The sequence below is a fragment of the Jatropha curcas genome, chromosome 4 (genome assembly GCF_041381405.1).
Source record: "Jatropha curcas cultivar XTBG-Jc1 chromosome 4, XTBG_Jcur_1.0, whole genome shotgun sequence".
NCBI lineage: Eukaryota > Viridiplantae > Streptophyta > Magnoliopsida > Malpighiales > Euphorbiaceae > Jatropha > Jatropha curcas.
In genome coordinates, this window is record NC_143154.1 from 30750003 (window position 1) to 30771184 (window position 21182).

Below are 21182 nucleotides of genomic sequence, written 5' to 3' on the forward strand. Positions count from 1 at the left end.
ATACACCCTCTTCCTACTAGAAAAACCTCAATCAAATTCAAGGACAAACAACCTCATTGCAAAACATGGCAATTTCAGTGTCCCAAAAGAAATCCAGAATATCCAGAAAGGAAGAAAGGAAAGAATTTTGTCTCGGTAATACAACATGTTTCAGAGTTGTATCTAAAATCCCAACCATGGCTCTTTTTTTTATACTTATCTTCCTATGGTCCTATTCTACCACCATCATATCAGGCAACATTGTTCACGTTTGTATTTCCTCGCGGAAGCTTAACAATCTTTATTGTCTCTCTGCTGGTACACAGCCTAACCTCGAAATCCCAATTTCAGTCAGTAACAGTTCTTCTACTACAAATGCTTATTTGGCTGTCACAGAAACAACCAGCAGGGACAGAAATGAGGAAACTGAAAATGCAAAGAAAGTTATTGAAGAGCAAATGCAATTACATCGATCATGGATTTCTGATACAAATCCTGCACTGTGTGATGGACGGGGGATTTATGTCTATGATCTGCCATCAAAGTTCAATAAGGACTTGCTTGGTCAGTGTGGAGATATGATTCCATGGATTGATCTGTGTAAATATTTCAATAATGAGGCTTTTGGCGAGCCTATAGCAAAGCTTGGTACAGGTTGGTATGATACTCACCAGTACTCACTAGAACCAATATTCCATGCCAGGATTCTGAAACATACATGCAGGGTTTACAATGAAAATGAAGCTAAGCTCTTTTATGTTCCTTACTATGGTGGATTAGACATTTTACGATGGCATTTCAAGAATGTTTCTAATGATGTTAAAGATATTTTGGCGTTGGAGCTCATCAAGTGGCTTCAGTCTAGAAAGACTTGGGTTCAAAATTCTGGTAAGGATCATGTGTTTGTTTTGGGAAAAGTTTCTTGGGATTTTAGGAGAAAGATTGATTCTTCATGGGGGACTAGATTTTTACACTTAGAGCAAATGCAAAACCCAATAAAGCTCTTGATAGAACGACAACCATGGGAATTGAACGACATTGGAATTCCACATCCTACATATTTTCACCCACGTTCAGATGATGATATTGTTGCCTGGCAGCTGAAGGTTATCCGAGCAATTAGAAAGAAGCTAGTGAGTTTTGCAGGAGCAGCGCGACCTGAACAACCTGAGAGCATAAGGTCAATTTTGATCAATCAGTGCACTACAACTGATGATAAATGCAAGTTTTTGAATTGCAGGTCAGGTGGTTGTGATCAACCAGAAACAATCACAGAACTGTTTGAAGAGTCAGAATTCTGCTTACAGCCTCCTGGTGACAGCCCGACAAGAAAATCTTTATTTGATTCGCTTGTTTCAGGTTGCATACCAGTGCTTTTTGACCCTTTCACAGCTTATTATCAGTATCCATGGCATTTACCTGAGGAACATGATAAATATTCAGTGTTCATAAACCAAGAAGAAGTAAGGCAAATGAAGGTGAATGTGGTGGAAAGGCTAATGAATGTTTCTGTGAAAGAAAGAGAGGATATAAGGAGGTACATAGTATATGAACTATTGCCTAGAATTGTGTATGGGGATTCTAATTCTCAGCTTGAGAAGTTTCAGGATGCATTTTCCATAACAGTGAACAATCTGCTTGAGAGGGTCAATAGATTGCAGTGACAACTTCTATTTTTCTTTTCTTTTTGTTCTGATGTGTATACAAAGCATTTTGTTCTTATTTTTAGCAGAGAGTTTGTTGGGCTAAGTTGAACCCAAATTACATGATACTATATTCATTCGATTTGCAGCCCCAATAAACACAAAGTGCGTAGTTTAGCAAGGAGTTTATTAAACGGAATGGAAAATACTATAGGCACAATTTTAGGGTCAATGAACATACTAGGCCCATAATAGAAAATTTTCAAGCTCAATTTTTATTTGCCTATTATGAAAAGCCTAGCTTGGCTCGATAAAATTTAACTTTATTCGAGCTCAGTTTAAAACTAGACGAGTCTGAAATTTTAACACTCGAATTCAATTTAAAAAAATTTAAACTTGAGTTGCTTAAAGGTTGAAAAATCTAAAATACATATTACACATGTAATGTATATAAAAATTCGATAAGACTTATAAATTTTTAATCTGAATATTATTAAATTCAAACTTAATCCAATTAACAAATAAGTGGGCTCGAGCTCCAACTCAAATTCGATTCCAATTCAATTTTTTCAAATTTTTTTATTTGAACTCGAACGGATTGCACGCCGTATAGGCTTATTTATACCCTAGGTCTGTGCCTAAAGCCGAGCCGAGGTTGATGGTCCCCTCTTGATAAGTCCCATATTGATAAATCTTCTAGAAACTAAAATGCATCGTACGTGTGAACATTTGAAGCTATTAAAAATTATTATACTACCTCATCTGTGACGCAAGCGCACGAATCCTGACCGTCCAATCACTTCTGTGTCAAGTCTGAAATAAGCTCACATGTCGGCCGCGTGTCCCTCAATTCATGCACCACGCGTTAATTTATCATCTTCAGAATCCCATGTACATACACACGATAGCTTCTGCTTTGTAAATATCGATAAAAATCCAAGCTTGACCAATTTCTGTCTATATATAATCGGGGCTTCTGTTCATCAAGTGTCAATGCTCTGTACTTCAATTCGCATTTGCCCTCTAAGAAGCGTACGCATAGCATCTTTATCTGCTTCTCTTTTAATTGCCAAGGAATCATCTTTCAATTCCAAGCAAACTCTTTTGCGATCTCTTCATAAGTCACCTCTTCCTTTGGTTCCTCGCTCGATCAGAACAGGGAATTCAAGGCCTGTGCTCTATTCTTTGAGATTCGATCATACAATGGCTACCCAATCTGAGCCTAAATCAGTCCATGACTTCACTGTTAAGGTATTTCTATTTTGTCTATGTCTTTTTGTATCCACTAAAGCACTGGTCTGAGTTTAATTTGAGTTATTGGCACCCGCAAGGTATATTGAATTGTGCTTTATTACAGTTAAATCTCTTTCGGGTCTTTGGAGAACCTAGATAGTTTTTAGGTTTTGATTGAGAAATTGAAGCCAAAATCATTTCCGTTTCAAGGTACTGAGGTGTTGATAATTATTATTCACTCTTCTCTGGTTAAAAGTTATCAAGAATTGCTTTTGTACGTTCAAAAAAGAATTGCTTTTGTTGAGTTGTAAAATGGGTACTCTTTATATATGGAAGTACTATGTTTATGCATGTTAGAGTTGTAGGCGGTTTCTCTGGTTCATGTTAGTAATCTTATAAGAGGCAGTGCATAGAATAATATTTGTTAAATTATGGAGCTCAGTATTCTTTTTGTTTAATTCTTCATTTTTTTTTCTATGAAGGATGCTAGGGGGAACGATGTTGATCTCAGCACATACAAGGGAAAGGTTCTCATTATTGTTAATGTTGCTTCACAATGGTATGCATTTTCTTCCTTTCATTTTTTGTGCCTTGTGTGAAGAGATTGATAGCTTTGTAATCATCCCCTCCTCCTCCTCCTCCTCCTTGTTTTGTGATTATAAAACTGATTGCTCATTATCTTTTTTATTAACTCAGTGGCTTGACCAATTCCAACTACACTGAACTGACTCAGTTATACCAGAAGTACAAGGATCAAGGTTTGTTTCTGCAGTTCTCTTCATTTAATGTTTATATGGGTGGACACTTTATTCTATGATCTAATGTTTGTCTTCGTACGTATATATATATACACCTCTACATACTGTATTATGTTAGCTGCACTTATACTATCCTTTTCAGTTGCTATGTCTTGTTTGGTATAAATAAATGCCACTAGATTTTGTGTAATTCATTTCAAGTTTCATGCTTTTGTATTTGGTATGAATGGAAATGTTCATTTCAGTAACATGATTCCATTTTATGGAATTCGATATGATTGAACCAAATTATATCATCTGGAAATAAATTATATTCATCAAATTTATCTATACCAAACAGGGGTTGATGTTTCTTTGTGAAATTCAATAGGGAAATATGGATTGGGAATTGCTTGACCATGGTCAGTCCTCCTTGAGAAATTGCCATTTTTTACTTGATTTGTTTTGCTGTGCAGGTTTGGAGATTCTGGCTTTTCCATGCAATCAATTTGGATCTCAGGAGCCAGGGACCAATGAACAGATTGTGGAGTTTGCCTGCACTCGCTTCAAGGCTGAGTATCCAATATTCGATAAGGTAGGAGCTATATTGAATTGCTCCACAAGTTTTACAAAATACAACAACAACTAAGCCTTACTCTCAAACTAGTTGGGGTAGGCTAAATGAATCCTTTGTGTGTTTCCGTTCCAATATGGACCGACAGATTTTGCAAAATAATGAATGATAATACTCTTTCCCTAATTTTCTTTCATTTCCATGTTCTTGTTGTTGTTATTGTTTTTCTTTAGTTTCTTGAACTTAAAGAGACATCCTTATAGAGTTTGATATAAATGTCAACTGTGTAGATATTTTGGTTAACCCTGCTTGTCCTCTTGGTAGATCGATGTCAATGGAAACAATGCTGCTGCTCTTTACAAGTTCTTGAAGTCCAGCAAAGGAGGAATTTTTGGGGATAGCATCAAGTGGAATTTCACCAAGTTTCTGGCTGATAAAGATGGCAATGTTGTGAACCGATATGCTCCCACTACTTCTCCTCTTAGCATCGAGGTACAGTCCATCCATATGCTTATTCCATTCCTGATCTCAGCTGCAGCATTTAGACTATAGATGTTGATTAATTTATACTGACTGCGGTTAATGTTCATATCATTTGCAGAAAGATGTGAAGAAACTGCTGGGGATTGCATGAATGCTAAGGCGGGCTATTGAATAAGTCAGGACATCAGTCTGTCTCTGTGATGAATAAGCAGCATGAAGAGATGTAACTATATTTGTATGGCGTATTTCCCTTGTAGAATGCTTAAGACACATGAATGTTGATGATAGTGTATTTTCTTGTTGTATGCTCCATGAGTTCTTTTCTAGCAGAAATCTCAGCACTTTGATGCTTATATTTAAAAGATTGAGCAGGCAGTCCATTTCATTTCCTACACTGAATGGAGGCCTTGAAAAATAAAATACTTTCTTGAAAAATAAAATGGCGATTAGCTACTTAGAAAGAAAGTTGTTGCCAGCAGCACTTTGTCGATAGTTGTTGCCGAACACTTGGTCAATTTCGGATTTTCTTGTACAAAAATGGACCATAAACATATTGCATAATTCTAATATGTGAAAACATAATTTTGCTTTTTCATCTTTATTACTAAGCTAATAATTAATTAATTAATAATTCAGCGTTATCCCGTGATCTTGAAGTGAAAAGTGTTCGCCTAAAAAATAATCAAAATACACTTACTGAGGACGAGACGAACTGATTTAATTTTCAATCCAACGGGCAGGGGACCTTTCCAGAATTCATCACAAAGCCGAGAGAAAAGAAAAAGGACACCAGACCATCATTTATCCACAGAGAGCCAGGGGCGTGGAAGTGTTACCGTTTCAAAAGTCAAATAAGCAAATTGGAGAGGATCTTTCTTTCTTTATTCTATTCTGTTCCCCTCCTTCAACTGTTTCACTTGTTTTGCTGTTTGACGAGTTAAGTCACTTCGTCTTTCTAAATCATTTGTTTGCTAATGGCATCCCAACCCCAAAAATACCCTGAATCCGTCTATGACTTCACTGTCAAGGTTAGTTTCTTGGCTTAAATTTAAAAAATTTCTAATCAGTAGATCCAAGTTTAGTGTTTTACTTCGAATTTTTGCTTGTGTAGTCTTTCATGCGAATCTTGTGATCTCATAATTAACCATCAAGAAAAGATGGCATTTTTTCTTTTCAATATTATTTAGAGAGTATATTGAAATGGGTTCCTTTGGTATTCCAAGATTGACTGCTTATATATTGAAGAAATCTTTAATTATGTGATGGTTGTAGCTAAATTAGCTTTTCCATGTAAAATAGTAATTTATTAGTGTCTGGCTTCCGCTTCCAAGTGAGGGATTCATGGCAGAGAACAAGAGCCAAGGGTGTAAACAAAATAAAATATATATTTAGCTTTACAAGAGAGAAATATATGAAGCTGGTCGCCTCATGTTTCAAGTAATTTGCAAATTAGAAATTTTCTTTTTACTATATCAATGCCATGATCCTTCATAAAATTATGTTTTTTATTTTCTTTTCAATTGCAGGATGCTGAGGGGAAGGACTTAGATCTCGGCATATTCAAAGGAAAAGTCTTATTAATTGTTAATGTTGCTTCAAAATGGTACTCCCATCATCTCACTTTCGTTTCCTTCTATGTTGTGGAATCCAAATCTTAACGTGCTTATTTTGACATTATGTGAATGGAACTGATGTACCTTAGACCGCATATATTATTTAAGGTGTATGTTAAGGTTCTCATTTTTATTTCTTTTTTTAATTCTCCTTGCATATTCAATGCCTTTTTTTTTCTTTTGAATGGATGATTTTACCTTTCTATGTTGCTAATTAATTAATTATTGATTGATTGCACAGTGGAATGACCAACTCTAATTACACAGAGCTCAATCAGTTATATGAGAAGTACAAAGACAAAGGTCAGAAATTTATACTTGCATCTTTTATTTGATGCCTCTAATATCAGCGAATTGAAAAGCTTAACCTTTTATTTGGATGATATGTTCAAGTTCAAATGCATCGTTTTATTTCTCATTAATTGCATATGGCAAATCTCTCATCTTGTTTTCACCAATAGTTTCAATATCGCATTCATCGTCATTCTTTACTATCTGTATACCTGAGATGGTTGTTCTGTAGCATATCCAAAGCATATGAATTTCCATAAGAAAAGTAAAATTGGGATAATATCTGTTGATCCTGTTCTATCTGATAAGTACCTCTCAACTTTGTATTTGTCTATGCAGGTCTTGAGATACTGGCATTTCCATGCAATCAATTTGGTGAGGAGGAACCTGGAAGTAACGATGAGATTGCAGAGTTCGTCTGCACTCGCTTTAAATCAGAATTTCCTGTCTTTGACAAGGTAGAAGTCAGATTTGTTAAATTTTACGCTCAAATGTGAATATTGTCTTGCTTTGTCTGGTTATTCTTAATTTTAGGACTTGACTTATTACATGTTTCACTCGTAAGGTTGAAGGTTCGTTGTGGCTTGACTGCTTAGCATTACATATTAATGAAACTCACACATCTACCAAATAAAAGAGAGCAAATTATTGAGGCCTTAAATAAATAGCCTCCAAATTTGCTTTTGGTTCATTGCCCGGTGAAATGCCAATCATCGTGTAGTTAGCCTCATGCTTACCTTATTTTTTCAGCTCAATCTTTCTAGTAATCTATGGTGATAATTGTTGGGGTTTCTAGGCAGTTGATTGGTAGAGGTAGACTTGTGTCCTGCCTTGCTTTTTGACAGCAAAATCACCTGAAACACTGTAATACGTTTTGGCATTAAAAACTGTAATATTTCGAGAAATTATTGACAGCTAGTTTTGGTTACAGTCCTTGACTGTTTAGAAAGAAGTTGAAAGTTTTATGTGATTATTTTAATTTTATTTGAAAGAGTGTATTCTAACAACCTAGTCTTGCCAGAAAAACAACCGTAATCTTTATTAATTTTGAAATATTACCAACGGCTGCTTTTGCGTAAATGGCTCTGGCTTTTATTTAGCATCTGAATTGAGTGTGATTATTTAAAATGTAAATTGTGCAAGATTGTATGCTAACCATATCCTTGCTAATTTTTCTGGTGTTAGATTGAAGTGAATGGTGAGAATGCTTCCTCTCTTTACAAATTCTTAAAGTCAGGTAAATGGGGAATTTTTAGTGATGATATTCAATGGAACTTTGCCAAATTCCTTGTCGATAAAAATGGACAAGTAGTTGATCGTTACTACCCCACAACATCTCCTCTGAGTCTTGAGGTAAATATAAAACTGGCTTTTGAAACATGTCTAGAGTTTTAAGTTAGTGTTATATTGGAATCTCAGTACAAATTCGGAAATGAAGGTTTTGTATATTATCGCAGCATGACATAAAGAAGCTGTTGGGGAACTAATGAAGTGCAGAGGCATAAAGGATTTATCAGAGCTCATGGAGATACCAAAGCATATGTTTAATCGCCTTCTCTGCTTTTCGGTGTGCTGTAGGAACTGTTGAAATTTGTAATTAGAAAATGACAGTTACAAGGAATATAAATTGTTGCTACTGCAGTTCTAAACTTCTTTTCCTTTTCTTTTCGGTTGAAACATCTTAAGATACATGGAGCTTGATTATAAAATCCTCAAAATGCAAACTCTGATTTAATTCAGAAGGCAGAGAATAATCATTCTCATTGTAATTTTCATTTGATGCATTACTTCATCTGTTTTTCACATGAATAATCTTATTGACACTGCCCCTTCATCCAGAAAAATCTGAACATTCATAAGACACATGACCTTGAAGAACCTTATTGAACCTTATTAAAGAACCTCATAAATGGAAATCGAGCATCTTCCCTGGTGACATTCATTCATCCCCATTCAGCATCACTTCTTTAACACCTAAAGCTTTCCAAACTGCTTTCGAGGCATCAACTATGTTATTTGGATATGGTGGTTGGTAACTATGCTCGCTATCGCATCCAATGGTAGAGTCACATTCATCCAACACCATAGCCTTGACAGTCTTTCCATTCGCATGAATTTTGATGTGATGGCCACACCTCTTCATTTTATTGAACCATCCAGTGGACAGTGCAACAACCGGCATATTATCATCATGGTACTTACCATCGCATTCTGATGGGGCACCGCCATTTCCGCCCTTCTTAAAGCTGTTGATGGTTAAAGTTGCCGGTGTATTCTTGGTCACCCGAGGCGAACATTTATAGATCGTGTAATGTTTCCCTCCTCGCAGCAATCAGCACCATTACTTTGGTCACATTCATCCTTTGGAGGTTTCTTTCCCTTCACTTTTCCACATGGCTTGCATTTTTTTGCTTCAACCATCATAGTATCTGTAGCAACAAGAATAAAGAAGACTAGGAGATAAGTAAAGCTAATACGAATTTGCTTCATTTTGTAAAGAACTTAGACTGCTTAATAGTGTTGATGATTAAGAGAATAAAAAAGATGCTTAAATTGTGAGTATAAATAGAAACGTTGGGGGCTAAAAGGGTAAATCTTGAGCCGATATTACAAGAACTGAACATTGTGTCTTGTTATCATTTTTGGTAATATATTCTATCGTGCAGAATCAATGTTAGAGATAAGACAAATTTTCAGTCATTACGAGGTATATGCTTTAGCGATGGCAGTCTTTGATTGGCTAGGCCATTATCATATTGGAGCCATTTTTTTCATAACATGACATGATTCCTAGAAAGGTTCGATTCGGCAAATTACTGAGATCTAGAGAAATACTCTTGAAAACACTGCAAGAAAGGTGACTGTAAATGGCAGTTAGCCAACAGAAAAGGACAACTGAAACATAGTAGAGACTAGAGAAAAATAATGAAATTCATTTCACATTAAACAATGCAATTTCGTCAATCTATCAATATTTTTTCATCCTTTCCAAACAAGGGAAAATCATCTCATTTCTCTTCGTATTTTTCTCTAATATTTTCTTTACTACAAAAAAAGGGTTAAGTCCTAGAATTGAAAATGACAGAATTTCTAACGTATTTCAAGCTCCTTCGTTAACTTCTCTGCATTAATAATGGTACGAGTACAAATCTCTCTTTCTCCATTTTCGATTTAAGTTCTTTGCACAACTTGTCTGCTCTTAATAAGCGTAGTGGGTCGCTATCATGTTTTTATGTGAAATTAGAGTTTTCCGTTGCTATCATGTTTTACGTGAAATTAGGGTTTTTGAAATGTTTGTGTACTGAGATAATAGGGGAATTAGGGTTTAGAATATTTTTGGATTAGAAATTGGGGATTCGCAGAAATGGTAAGCTGTTGTAAAATAGTCGCTCCGTCGTCGAACAACCACGTCGAAGATATAAACGACAACTGCGTTTTGCCGTTTCTATTAATAAAGTGAGGAAAATTTTTCCTTGTAGTTAAACAACAGGAAGATAAGAAAAAGTTTCCCTAAAAAAAAAATTGGTCGGTCGTTAAGAATTTACTATTGGATGTTCATCCAATCCTTAATTAAAGATTAATCTACATGCTTGTATTGTTCTTTACCTAGAGTGAAAAGGAATAGCAAGTAAAAATTAAAATTTGAGCTCTCATTTAGATTGAGTTAGAACATACATATTGATCAATCTTCCAAATTACAAATTGGGATTTATTTGAAATGTAATAACTTTTATTATATTTTCAATTTCGAAGCAGTTCAAAGCAACCTTATATTCACAGGCACAACAACAAAAGAAAGAGAAATCATCAATAATTAAGGATGATCAGTCCAAGTAATATCCATAAACCCCCATCTATCATCACTTTCCTTAACACCTAAAGCTTTCCAAACAGCTTTTGAGGCATCAACTATATTTTTCTTGCATGGAGGTTGATAACCATGATCACTATCACACCCCAATGTAGAATCACACTCATCAACCACCATAGCCTTTACACTCCTTCCATTTCCTTTAATGGTGATATAGTTATGTCATCTCTTCTTATTACTAAACCATCCAGTTGATAATGCCACCACCGGCTTTCATTACTATGGTACTTGCCGTCACATTCTGATGGCCCACCGCCATCGCCACCCTCTTCGAAGTCGTTGATAGTTAAAGTCGCCTTTGTTTGCTTAGAAACAGGCGGTGAACACTTATAGATAGTGTAATATTTGCCTGCCTTACAACAATCAGCACCATTATCTTGGTTGCATTCACCTTTTGGAGGTTTCTTTCCCTTAACCTTGCCACTTGGTTTGCACTTCTGTGCATCAACCGATAAAGTAGCTGCGGAAACATAAATAATTAAGAGTACCAGAAGTACAGTACAAAAACTGAAGTAGGATTGCTTCATTTTCACCTTTGTTGATTAGTGTTAGCTAATGGGTTATGGATAATAGATGAAGAGATGGGTATAAATAGAATGAAAGTGCAGTAAAGGACATAACTTTGAGATGAAATTACAAGAAGATTATGGCTTTTGTGGTAAAGGTAAATATTTTACAAAAGGGTTACGAAGCAATCAAGCATTGGAGTTTGAAGATATAATGTATGTCATTAGATAATTGTATTTGAGATGCTTCGTTTTGTTGGGACATATGAGATGCTTCTTACAGAGATCCTGTGATAGGGTCCCATGGTATCTTTAGAACTTGCACTAGCAAACAAAAGAGAAAAAGCTGGACCATTTTTTATTGCAGACCAGACCAATGTCTTTAGGCTCATAACTTAAATGAAGAGTGAAGACACATATGGCCTGGCCTCATCATACATATGTTGTTTTTCCCCCTTTTTGCATTTATTGGGTGGGATGATCCATAGGAAGATTCAATGAGGAAAGAAATGGATCCCATGGAATCTTTGAGAAAATAGCACTTCCTTGGGGCTTAGCTGGAGCCCAATTGCAGGACCTAAACCAAATTCATTATTAGGGACGTTCTCGAATAATTCATAGTGCCCCTTTGAAAATTCATGATCAAACTTATATTTTCATATTGAAATATAATAATTATCCGCTCTGTCAAAATGAATTATAAAAATATAGTCCTGATTGAACTCCTATCTTTCACTTTAGTGAGATAGATAATTATGAAATGTGAAAATATAATGTTATAATTGAATCCTTGCAAAATTCAGAAAATGACAAGGATAATTGGCAAAAATTCAAAATGAAATTAATGCATTTGGCCAAGGGATTTTCTTGCAGATTGAACAAATCCAAACCATTCTTCCCAGCAAATCAGTTGCCAAGCCGTTCGCAAATTACTGAAATGAGAAAATGGCTTAAAAATAAAACTTAAAAGAAAGATTCAAAGAATGACAGTATTCTGGCGCAGGGGCACTCTTCATGCTACATATCAATGTACTTTGGCCCCCAAATTACCAAAAAAAATTTCAACAAGTTTCCATTGCAACTATGACAGTCTTAAAATAATGACTTCTGTTACAGACTACGTTAGCACAAACACGAACATGGCCCCTTAGTAGGGAAACAAGGTGGAACCCAAAATGTCCATAATTATCACAGATTCAGTACATATACAACAACACATATGTACAAAAATTTGCCATGTGTCTGTTGCAGCAGTCATCCTCGCATCAAGTCAATATCACTGTGAGGGTTTCTCAGGTCAACTGATCGTGAAACAGGCCAAACATTCATTGAAGATGGAGTGAAATTTTGAGGAGGTAAATTTGTAGGGATTGTGGATTTTGGGGGAGCTAATCTCTCACCAGGCTGAGATGCAGAGTCCTTAATAATTTTTGGTCGACCAACCTGTTTATCCTTGTTCTTAGAAGCACCGTGTACAAAACTACATGCCACCACCTGCAGCAAACATGACTTATAGATCATTTTGTTTTAAGCACTAACCCACATGTGCAGAGCATGGTTAATAGATTGTACAGGAAAAAAGGTAATAATATGTGATAATTTCTTATTTATCCCATGAAATTGATAGAAAGTTTATCACCTATATGAATCTCAAACTTCAAGCTCAATTGAACAGAATAATTGACTTCAGTACATTCCAAGTCGTTCACAAAGTTTGAATACATAATAGCAAACCACATGATACACATGTAGAAATTAATGCATAGTTTTGCATCATAATTTTGCATGCCACTCAACCATACAATATCTGTTTTGATTCCCTTACAACTTGATGTTTGAGTTATTATAAAAAGATATTTAATACGACCAAATTTCAAGAATGGATTTCAGGAAGTATCATGTGTTTGGTGCTCTATTATAGCAGCAAGAGCTTTTTGTTCATTTCAGCACCACAAGATTTAATGCTATATGACTTTAATTTTTACTGATATCATCAAAATCATACTTATATGGAGCTTGAGTCATAAAATAACAATTACATTTGAGAATTATCCATGGGTAATACTATTACCATGTAAAATTATAATGATTTTGAGTATTAAAATGTGAAATCACATGGTGCTTTTATGAACATTTGCCTTTAATAAACAACAGAACATAATGAGATGTTGGAGCTCATGTTGATGAATGTTCAAGACCATATGATTGGATCAGTGGTGAATACATAAACAAAATCAAAATATTAGGATTCAAAATAGTACCTGAACTGGGCCTGCTGCAATAAGCATCCCAATTGCACCACCAATGACATGACCGTCTGGAGTGGAAAGAGAAGCACTAATACCACCAGTTCGATTGCGAGGGCCACCATCTTCAGAAACCAGGTAAGAACCAGACATGCATAATATCTCAAAACGCCCCTACACAAGCTAAATATACCAAATAAGATTTCTTTAAACTGCTTACTAAATTCTTATCAAAACAATAACATGTAGACTAAAGCACTGGCAGAAGTAATAATCCCACAATTGAGATCTTAAAGCATTGACGCTGGTTAAAGGGCATAGCAAAGTTAAGTTTGGCATTTCACTAGATGCAGTGTGTCACAATAGTCCTTGTCTGCTAATCATTTAATAAATAAAATTGGAAAAGAATGCAAAAAATGGAAGGAGATAAAAGCCTATAGTGTGGTAAAGCTGATTAGGTAAAACTTGGGATAAAATGTTTATGTATTTGCTGACCTTTAGTAGGCTTGTGGTAAAGGTGCTTAGTAGGCTTCCGATAGAAATTTTTAATGTTCCACATTGATGTCATATCACTCAACACTTCAGGAATCTCGTTTTCAAAATATCAAGAATATTCGGAGACACCAGCTGAAAATAGCTAAACAGATTATGTATGTTTAGCTTCAAAGATAAAACAACCATGTGTTTGAGCATACACATGAAGTATATGAATTTATACGGATTTTGTCTGTTGAACTATAGTAATATTTAAGATAGCACGATCAGTTCATTTCAATGCCACAGATTGGTGCACAGACTTCTTGCGTTGAACCATGGTAAGTTTGAGATAAAAACTTGTAAGTTCATTTTGATAACACAAATTGGTGTTTCCATACTTCAGGACAAGTATGGATATCAACATTGGGATCATTGTCCAGACCCATATCTGATCTATCTAGTCCAATGCTTGGCACCAAAATAAGACTCAGTTACCAAATTGTAAACAAACTCAAACACTCGAGCACCAAATATATCACATGCCCAACCACATTTAAAACATTTGAACTTTACATTCATTACAGCATTTAACTGCACCCTAATTTATTAGATTCCATCAAATTCATTTTTTTGAAAAAATTTGACACATCATCAGAAGTTGTGAATGACTAATTAAACCACAATACCATATTACAACTATTAACATTTATCAGATATGGGTCAAGCACCTCAATTATTTTAATAAGCGACTGCCTAATGATGTTATCTTATATATGCTAAACTTCAATAATATTTAACAGAGTAAGTAATCAAAGAACAACAAATACCAATTTTGGACATTCAAGTTTCCTTATTAATGACTGGACAAAAAAGGAGTAACATCTATATCATAATTTCAGAAAAATTCTAGTAAAACAAAGAAGATAAGTAATTAAATTGCAACAGCTGAAAGGAAAAGCATGAAAAGCTATTTGATTTCTTTAACCTCAAATGTGAGACTGGGCCCTGAAGATGCTGGCTGACGTAGTGTTACTGAAGAAACAGCACCAGTTCCAGACAAAACACAAACTGCCCTTGGCCTCTGTTGAGCAAATGACAGTATTCTTGAAACAATATCCTGCCGAACACAAGGCAAAAGTTTAAAATCAATTTGCTCTCAGAAATGATCCAACTGCAAAAGTGTACACAAGTGTTTGCATGTATGCATTTCCCCAAGTATCTCCTATTAGATATGCATTTTCCTATTTGAACCATCTATCCACATTTTTCTTTTTTGAGAAAAGCCATCTACACTTGAATAATCCATTGATATTTGATAGTAAGTGCAATAATTCACACAAGAAAAATACATCTAAAAATATTAAAAGGCTATAATTTTAGGACAGGCAAAACACAAGTCTAATTATCATTGTATCACTTTTTTCTCTCTAATGCTGAATAGGAGAAAACCTCGTGATTCTACTGCAAAATGTGAATGAAACTGCAAACTTTTGAGAAGCAAAACCGCAGCCCAAAATGTGTTTTCTGAAACAGAATAATTTGGGTTCACATTCTATCCAAGGAGGTAAAAGTCATATTGAATAAATGTCATAAATGTACTCAATCTAGCCCTCAAAATATCACACTATCATAATCAGATGTACAAGGATAAGAAATTGTGCAGGACTTAACGTACCTCTCCAGCTCCAATACCGATAACATGAGGTGAAAAGGCTATTCCAGCGGAAGAATTCATCCAGTCACCTAGCAAAATCAATTAAACGCACAAGAAAATTTTAAAATGCAAATATCTAAAATAAATAGATCTCATGCACATTTATGGGGGAAATGAGAAATCAAATGTCAACGTTACTACATTCAAAAAAAAAATGCAACTGAAATTTACAAAACTCCAGTGGCTTTTCCCCTGCATCTCCACATTAAACAATTCAGACAGACAGCAATATAATCAAGTTTACAAAGTGAATAACAACTCTTCAAACGAAATGTATTCACAAAATTTATATCCCATGAATACAAGGATTCATAAATGCAACATCGAACCAAGAGGAACTTGGCATGGAATAAATCTGGCGTTGAAAAAGAAGCAAATGAATAAATGGATAAAATTCTGAATGAATGAGGTCAATAAATCATGATACCAGTAGAAATGTATGATAATATGAAAGTCCATATAGCATAAACAATGACTTTAAAACACAGCATAGTACCACTTAAAGTGCAAATCCAGCTGCAAAAGATGCACAGTAACTGGTAACCATCAAAATAATATACATTTCCCAAAATTTACCTTAATCACAGCACAAATTTAAATATATCAAAGTCCAAGTAGAATACTCACCCAGAAGAGCTAATTGCTGCTTCCTGCCACTTCCAGGCGGGCGGCCTCTGCCCCTTTTAGGGGTCAATGGATCCTGCATCGATGAAGGCCTAAGCTTTACTGGCATGGGAGACAATCCAAGAGAAACTTGCCCATCCGGAGCATATTTCCGAGGTCTCCCCCGCTTCTTCTTCACTGGCTCACTCATTGGCACCCCAGGGGCCATAGCCATGTTGATGCCATGACCGAAATTCGCATTAGATGGCTCTATTGAAAATGCTGGCCCAGATGAACCTGGCCTGGCATTGGATTGAGGTGGTAAATTCGGGTTTGGCAAGTGTCTGAAGCCAGGTGGGTGATGCAATGAACCAGTTTGTGATCCAGACCCCGACCCAGACCCACCAACCCCACCAGCTCTATGAATGTAATATGGTGTTGACCCACTAGCTAATGCCATGGCTTCTCTTCCATCCATGCATTTACTAAAAGCAATAGTGCAAGATCACGATAACAAAAGATCACTCCTTTTTATTTCCTTTCTTCCTTGATGCTTATGTCTTGAGGCCACTTATACGCCAACTCTAAACTGAACCGAAGGTTACGACAATAAAACAAGTTATAGAACCAAATGAAAAGGGTTTTGCAAGGGTTTTTCTACAAATTGGGAAAATGCTATAGAACAAGAATTCAAAATCTTCAACTAAAAAAGATTGTAAGGAGATACGGAAATGAAAACCCTCTTTAGCCCTAAATCTTCAAAATATGAACACAGGGCAATTCAGAACAAGGGTTTTACAGAGGTTTTTGTTACTGGAGAGAGAATCAAACCAACCCAGTGAGAAATTGAACTAAAGCCACTAAGAAAATGATATTAAACAACAAGCACTTCTACCTTCACCATCCCACAGAAGATATTATATTGAGAATAAATGTGAAGAAGAATCAAAAAACAGCACAGCTACAGAGACCAACAAGCTTAACAACCAAAAACTATTCTACAAGACTTAACAAGAAAGAGAGAAAAAAAAAAAACCCTAGATTATCTTCAAATCTAGGGTTTTGAGAAGAAAATTGGAAGAGGAGCTGGTAAAGAAAAAGAAAAAGAAAAAGAAAGCATAGAAAAGACAAGGACGGAGAGAGAGAGAGGGGGGGGGAGGGGGAGAGAAAATGAATTGAAAATATGCATATATAAGCTTTTGAATAAAGGTTCCAAGTAAAGACCTTTCCTTTTGTTTCTTTATTGTTTAGTAGTCAGGAGGGTGTAAGTAGTGTGTAAGTGTACGTACGTGTTGCAAGTATTTTGACTACATAGTGTGAGTGAGTGACACTGTGACATTGTGGTGGCCTACCATGGTGGTACTAAAACCCTATGCTAGTAGATGTCCTTATCAGATTTTACCATGTCTTGGGGCAGTGAGCCCCTTTATTCTTATTTTTATTTTTATTTTGTTTTTCTTTAAATTGCAACTTGGGTTATTATTTGATGCTTTTGAGCTTTGGTTTGTTTTCCTATTACTACTTTGATGTAAACTGAGAAAAATGGCGGAGAAAGTAACAAAATAATGTTCTAACAGGGAAATGCCTAAAAATAATATAAAAAAATATGTTTTTGAATTAGGAAAAAAAAAAAAAAAGAGCAAGTGATGTTACTTTGGAAACCTTTGCCTAGAACATAGAAAGTGACAACTGATTATCTAATTGTCCGATGGCTCTGACAAGTGACGGTTCAAGGGCATGTTATTTGTTTTTGTTGATTTCAGAAAGGCCAAGATTTGAGGCCCAATTCTTTATTATTATTATTATTATTATGAGTTCATTTTCTTTAGAAAAATCATAATTGAAAAGACAAACCTAATTAAAGAATGTTTATTAATTAAAACATTCATTCCTTTAATGTCCCACTTAGATTCGGTATAAGAGAGTAATATTTTCCATGCCGTCCACTTTATTGTCTCAAGAATGGCCACAAAATTAAAAATCATGTCTTTTAGTTTAATCAAAATCAAAATTCAAGTTATTCTCAAAGAAAAAAAAAATCAAATTTCAAGTAGATTGTTCTTGTCGGTTGATATCTGTAGAACACTCGCAATATCCATCTGAAAAATAATGTATTCAAGAAATATTCTACTGTAGAATGTTGGCCGGTTGGTATACCAGTTCCTAACAGTTTGATTGCCAATCATTATGTGAAACAGAAAGACCTTTTTAATTGTTGAAGGACCCCAAATAAATCTAAGGTGTTTGCAATACTTCACTAAAAAGGAGTCTTTGAATCCATTTCGAAGTCCTCATTCTGTCTCTTCCATTTTCGTCTCCCTATTAACATAATCCAGGTATCCCTGCCATGAATCAGCATATTAGTAAATGCAATTTAAACTAGCAAGTTTCTAGGTCAATTTCAGAATTGATAATACTAAAAAGAAACAAGAAATTCCTACTCCATAGTATATCATTGGTATCTTCTAATCCAAGTGGAAACTCAATAAAAATTTAAATTGCAATATGCTATAAAATACTTGAACGTCCACAAAAGAAAATGCCATCGAATTTTTCTCCTTTCTTGCCCTATAATATAGTGAAGTAAAGGATTCATATAACTGACCCCAACTAGTTGAAACTAATGCTTTAATTGGATGGAGACAGAATGTAAAATAAAGGTGGATGTAAAATGAGAGAGTAAAATAGTACTATTCATTTTACCTCTTTATTTTACACTCTTTGTTTAATTTGGAGGAAAAATAGAAAGGTGAGAGTAAAATGAATTTATTTTACTTTAGTTGCACCTTCATTGTTTTATTTTCCTCCTATTTTGGAGAGTAAATTGGAAGATATTTTACATCAACTCACAATTTTACTTCTTTCCCCAACAAGGTATTTTGCAAACCCCAATAATTTTTCACTTGTTATTTTACACTCATCCTTATTTTACATCCAACCAAACTAGCTCTAAGGCTCAGCCAGCCTTGAATATGAACAAGGAACTGTGATTAACTAACTGATGTACTGTGGAAAAGGATAAACATTAATACTGTGTGCTTTAGACAGGTTGATAGACTGGAATAGTTTTCACAAACGCATCAATGATTCACTGCATCGAGACATGACAAGCACATTAGGTTTGCAAAGGACGGAGTACAAGAAAGATACCTGAAGTATCCCAACAGCAGCAAACTTGTCAATCATTGTTTTTGCTTGAGTTGGACACAAAGCTAAAGGTTTTATTAGTAATTCCACATTCTGCAAACACCATTAAAAATGAATTTCTGTGCTACTCATATCACAAACTCGTGGGAGAGCCAGGTTTATGAAATTCCATAGTATGAATATTAATAAGCGTCCAAACAAATGTCTAGAACTAGAATTTTTTTTTTTTTTTTTAAACAGCTCCCAAAAGAGATTAACCCCTCAATATGCTCATGTCAAAAATATAATAATCAACTGACTCCTTATATTCCAATCAGGTTAGCAATAAGCTATCACCTTTGATGTAAAGCACTCATCCCAGTATGTGTACTTTAAACCTTCAAGTTTCCCTGTTTTGCAGAGGTCGTCAATGAAAACCTTCACCTGCACAGCCTAATAAAAGAACAAAAACAGGATGAGCAAGAAGAAAGAGAGAGATAGAGAGAGATCGTAACCGCTGACAGATAAGATGAAATCACACATCAGGAGCACTTCGCAGTCTGTCGAAAGGGTAGCCAACAACAAAACCCGCCAGGGAAAGCTCAGATGTCTGCACACAGACAGGAGAAATAGGTGCATTTTTAAGCTCAGGACAAAAGACGGGTCATACTTAACAGACACACATCACATGGCCTAACCTAACCTATCAAATATAAGCATGCTTTAGCATCATGATAGTCTTTCCATAATTATGACAAACATGAAAATGGGCAGCCAGCAGTAAAGGCGTTGTAGAGCTAAAGGACGAAGCCAAATCAAAGTGGAAGTTGATCATACACGTATACAAGGTTGTATATGCTTATATAACGAGACTATTACCAGGAGTTTGAAAATTTATAAATTTTTTTAACCAATAATATACTCTTTCTAATGTAAGGCTCTTCGGGAGGGAGGGAGAAAAATGAAGTTAAAAACCAAGAATAGACAAAAGCAAATATTAGTGATAAAGGGCCAAATTGGGCCATCCCGAAAAAAAATAGCCATGAAAGCCGGACACAGAGTCAATAAAAACAGCTAGAAATGACAACTTAAAGAATCACCAAGTCATTAGTTCATACTCATAGGATGCTTTAATTTCTTTTGATGCCCAATAACAAAAATTGATACTTGTTTAATTTTCTTTAACACCACCAATCACAAAAGAAGAGGGTAGACAAAGAAAAAGAAATAAAGAGACATAAATGACAAACTCACCAGACTTTGAAAATCATCAGCCATCAAATCAATGTTTGATTTCTTCCTTAACAGAACACTGAAATAACCGACAACGTTTAAAATTATTAAAAAAATGCGAAGCTATTACTACCATGTAATAAACAAGAAATCAGATCATACCTTAGAGGTGATGCGATTTCATTACACTGGTCTGAGATGGCTAAGCCTACATACTTACCACCGACATCCAAGCCAAGCAACCGCCTTTCCCCTTGTGCTTTTGCCTTCATCAATTCATGGAACAAGGCCAGCGGCTTCACATACTTCATCTGTCAACCATACATCAACAATAATGCATCAGAAAGATTTCAATATGACATTTGCTCGAACACTTGGTGGACAAAATTTATGCTTGGAGAAAATGGAACCACAATTTCGAAAAGCATAAGTTGATCGTGATGCCACTGATGATAGCACCGTGATAGCTACGTTGAGGTTTTCTACTTGCAAAAAGCCTGAGGAAGCAACAGAAACGCACCGTGGAAGTTTTTTCAGAAAAGCCCTCTGAACTGGTTTCTCTCTCTCCGTTTCTCCACTGCGTACTCGCCCGATTCCAACGAGCCGTCGTTCTAAAATCTCCTTCAGTAACTATTTAATAAAAACAAATGTCTTGTAAAATTGTAACAAAATCTAAAGTAAACGACTTTCGTTTAGGCAGGCTGTGACAGGCTCTCCCCTCTCCTCTCCGATTATTTTTGGAGAAGAGACTTCTCACCGGCCAGTCGTTTAATAACCATAATTACGCAGACATCCATTTTTGAAAGTAAAAATTTTGGTGGACTCCAGAGGATGGGGATTGATTTAGAGGGTC

General features: G+C 35.4%; 5 protein-coding genes and 2 pseudogenes across 8 annotated transcripts; 3 read left to right on the top strand and 4 right to left on the bottom strand.

Annotated features, from left to right (window-relative positions):
• Positions 1–65: 65 nt before the first annotated feature.
• Positions 66–1643, top strand: LOC105645820 (Exostosin family protein). The gene has a single exon (XM_012231532.4). It carries the CDS (start codon positions 66–68, stop codon positions 1641–1643), a length of 1578 nt encoding a protein of 525 aa, XP_012086922.1.
• Positions 1644–2550: 907 nt separating this feature from the next.
• LOC105645819 (putative phospholipid hydroperoxide glutathione peroxidase) lies at positions 2551–4954 on the top strand. The gene is made up of 6 exons (XM_012231531.4): positions 2551–2873; positions 3338–3414; positions 3552–3613; positions 4069–4187; positions 4491–4658; positions 4768–4954. The coding sequence occupies exons 1-6, from the start codon at positions 2616–2618 to the stop codon at positions 4798–4800; spliced, it is 717 nt and encodes a 238-aa protein (XP_012086921.1). The 5' UTR covers positions 2551–2615; the 3' UTR covers positions 4801–4954.
• A 379-nt stretch (positions 4955–5333) lies between these two features.
• Positions 5334–8328, top strand: LOC105645818 (putative glutathione peroxidase 8). Its single transcript, XM_012231530.4, has 6 exons — positions 5334–5677; positions 6176–6252; positions 6504–6565; positions 6893–7011; positions 7739–7906; positions 8011–8328. The coding sequence occupies exons 1-6, from the start codon at positions 5624–5626 to the stop codon at positions 8038–8040; spliced, it is 510 nt and encodes a 169-aa protein (XP_012086920.1). The 5' UTR covers positions 5334–5623; the 3' UTR covers positions 8041–8328.
• Positions 8329–8454: 126 nt separating this feature from the next.
• On the bottom strand, positions 8455–9105 carry LOC105646049 (kiwellin-1 pseudogene; annotated as a pseudogene).
• Positions 9106–10314: 1209 nt separating this feature from the next.
• LOC105646048 (kiwellin-1-like) lies at positions 10315–10951 on the bottom strand (annotated as a pseudogene).
• Positions 10952–11859: 908 nt separating this feature from the next.
• LOC105645817 (AT hook motif DNA-binding family protein) lies at positions 11860–17174 on the bottom strand. Its single transcript, XM_012231529.4, has 5 exons — positions 15995–17174; positions 15329–15396; positions 14639–14770; positions 13192–13350; positions 11860–12424 (listed from the first exon to the last, which is right to left on the bottom strand). The coding sequence occupies exons 1-5, from the start codon at positions 16446–16448 to the stop codon at positions 12185–12187; spliced, it is 1053 nt and encodes a 350-aa protein (XP_012086919.1). The 5' UTR covers positions 16449–17174; the 3' UTR covers positions 11860–12184.
• Positions 17175–18064: 890 nt separating this feature from the next.
• On the bottom strand, positions 18065–21164 carry LOC105645816 (Polynucleotidyl transferase, ribonuclease H-like superfamily protein). Of its 4 annotated transcripts, none has more exons than XM_012231525.4 (7): positions 20743–21156; positions 20492–20640; positions 20351–20408; positions 19638–19706; positions 19454–19549; positions 19121–19210; positions 18065–18312 (listed from the first exon to the last, which is right to left on the bottom strand). In XM_012231525.4, exons 1-7 carry the CDS (start codon positions 20755–20757, stop codon positions 18262–18264), a joined length of 528 nt encoding a protein of 175 aa, XP_012086915.1. In that variant the 5' UTR covers positions 20758–21156; the 3' UTR covers positions 18065–18261. The 4 variants fall into 4 exon arrangements, with proteins under 4 accessions (XP_012086915.1, XP_012086913.1, XP_012086916.1 ...); XM_012231523.4 differs by having other exon boundaries at positions 20740–21156; XM_012231526.4 differs by having other exon boundaries at positions 20850–21152.
• Between the last annotated feature and the right edge of the window lie 18 nt (positions 21165–21182).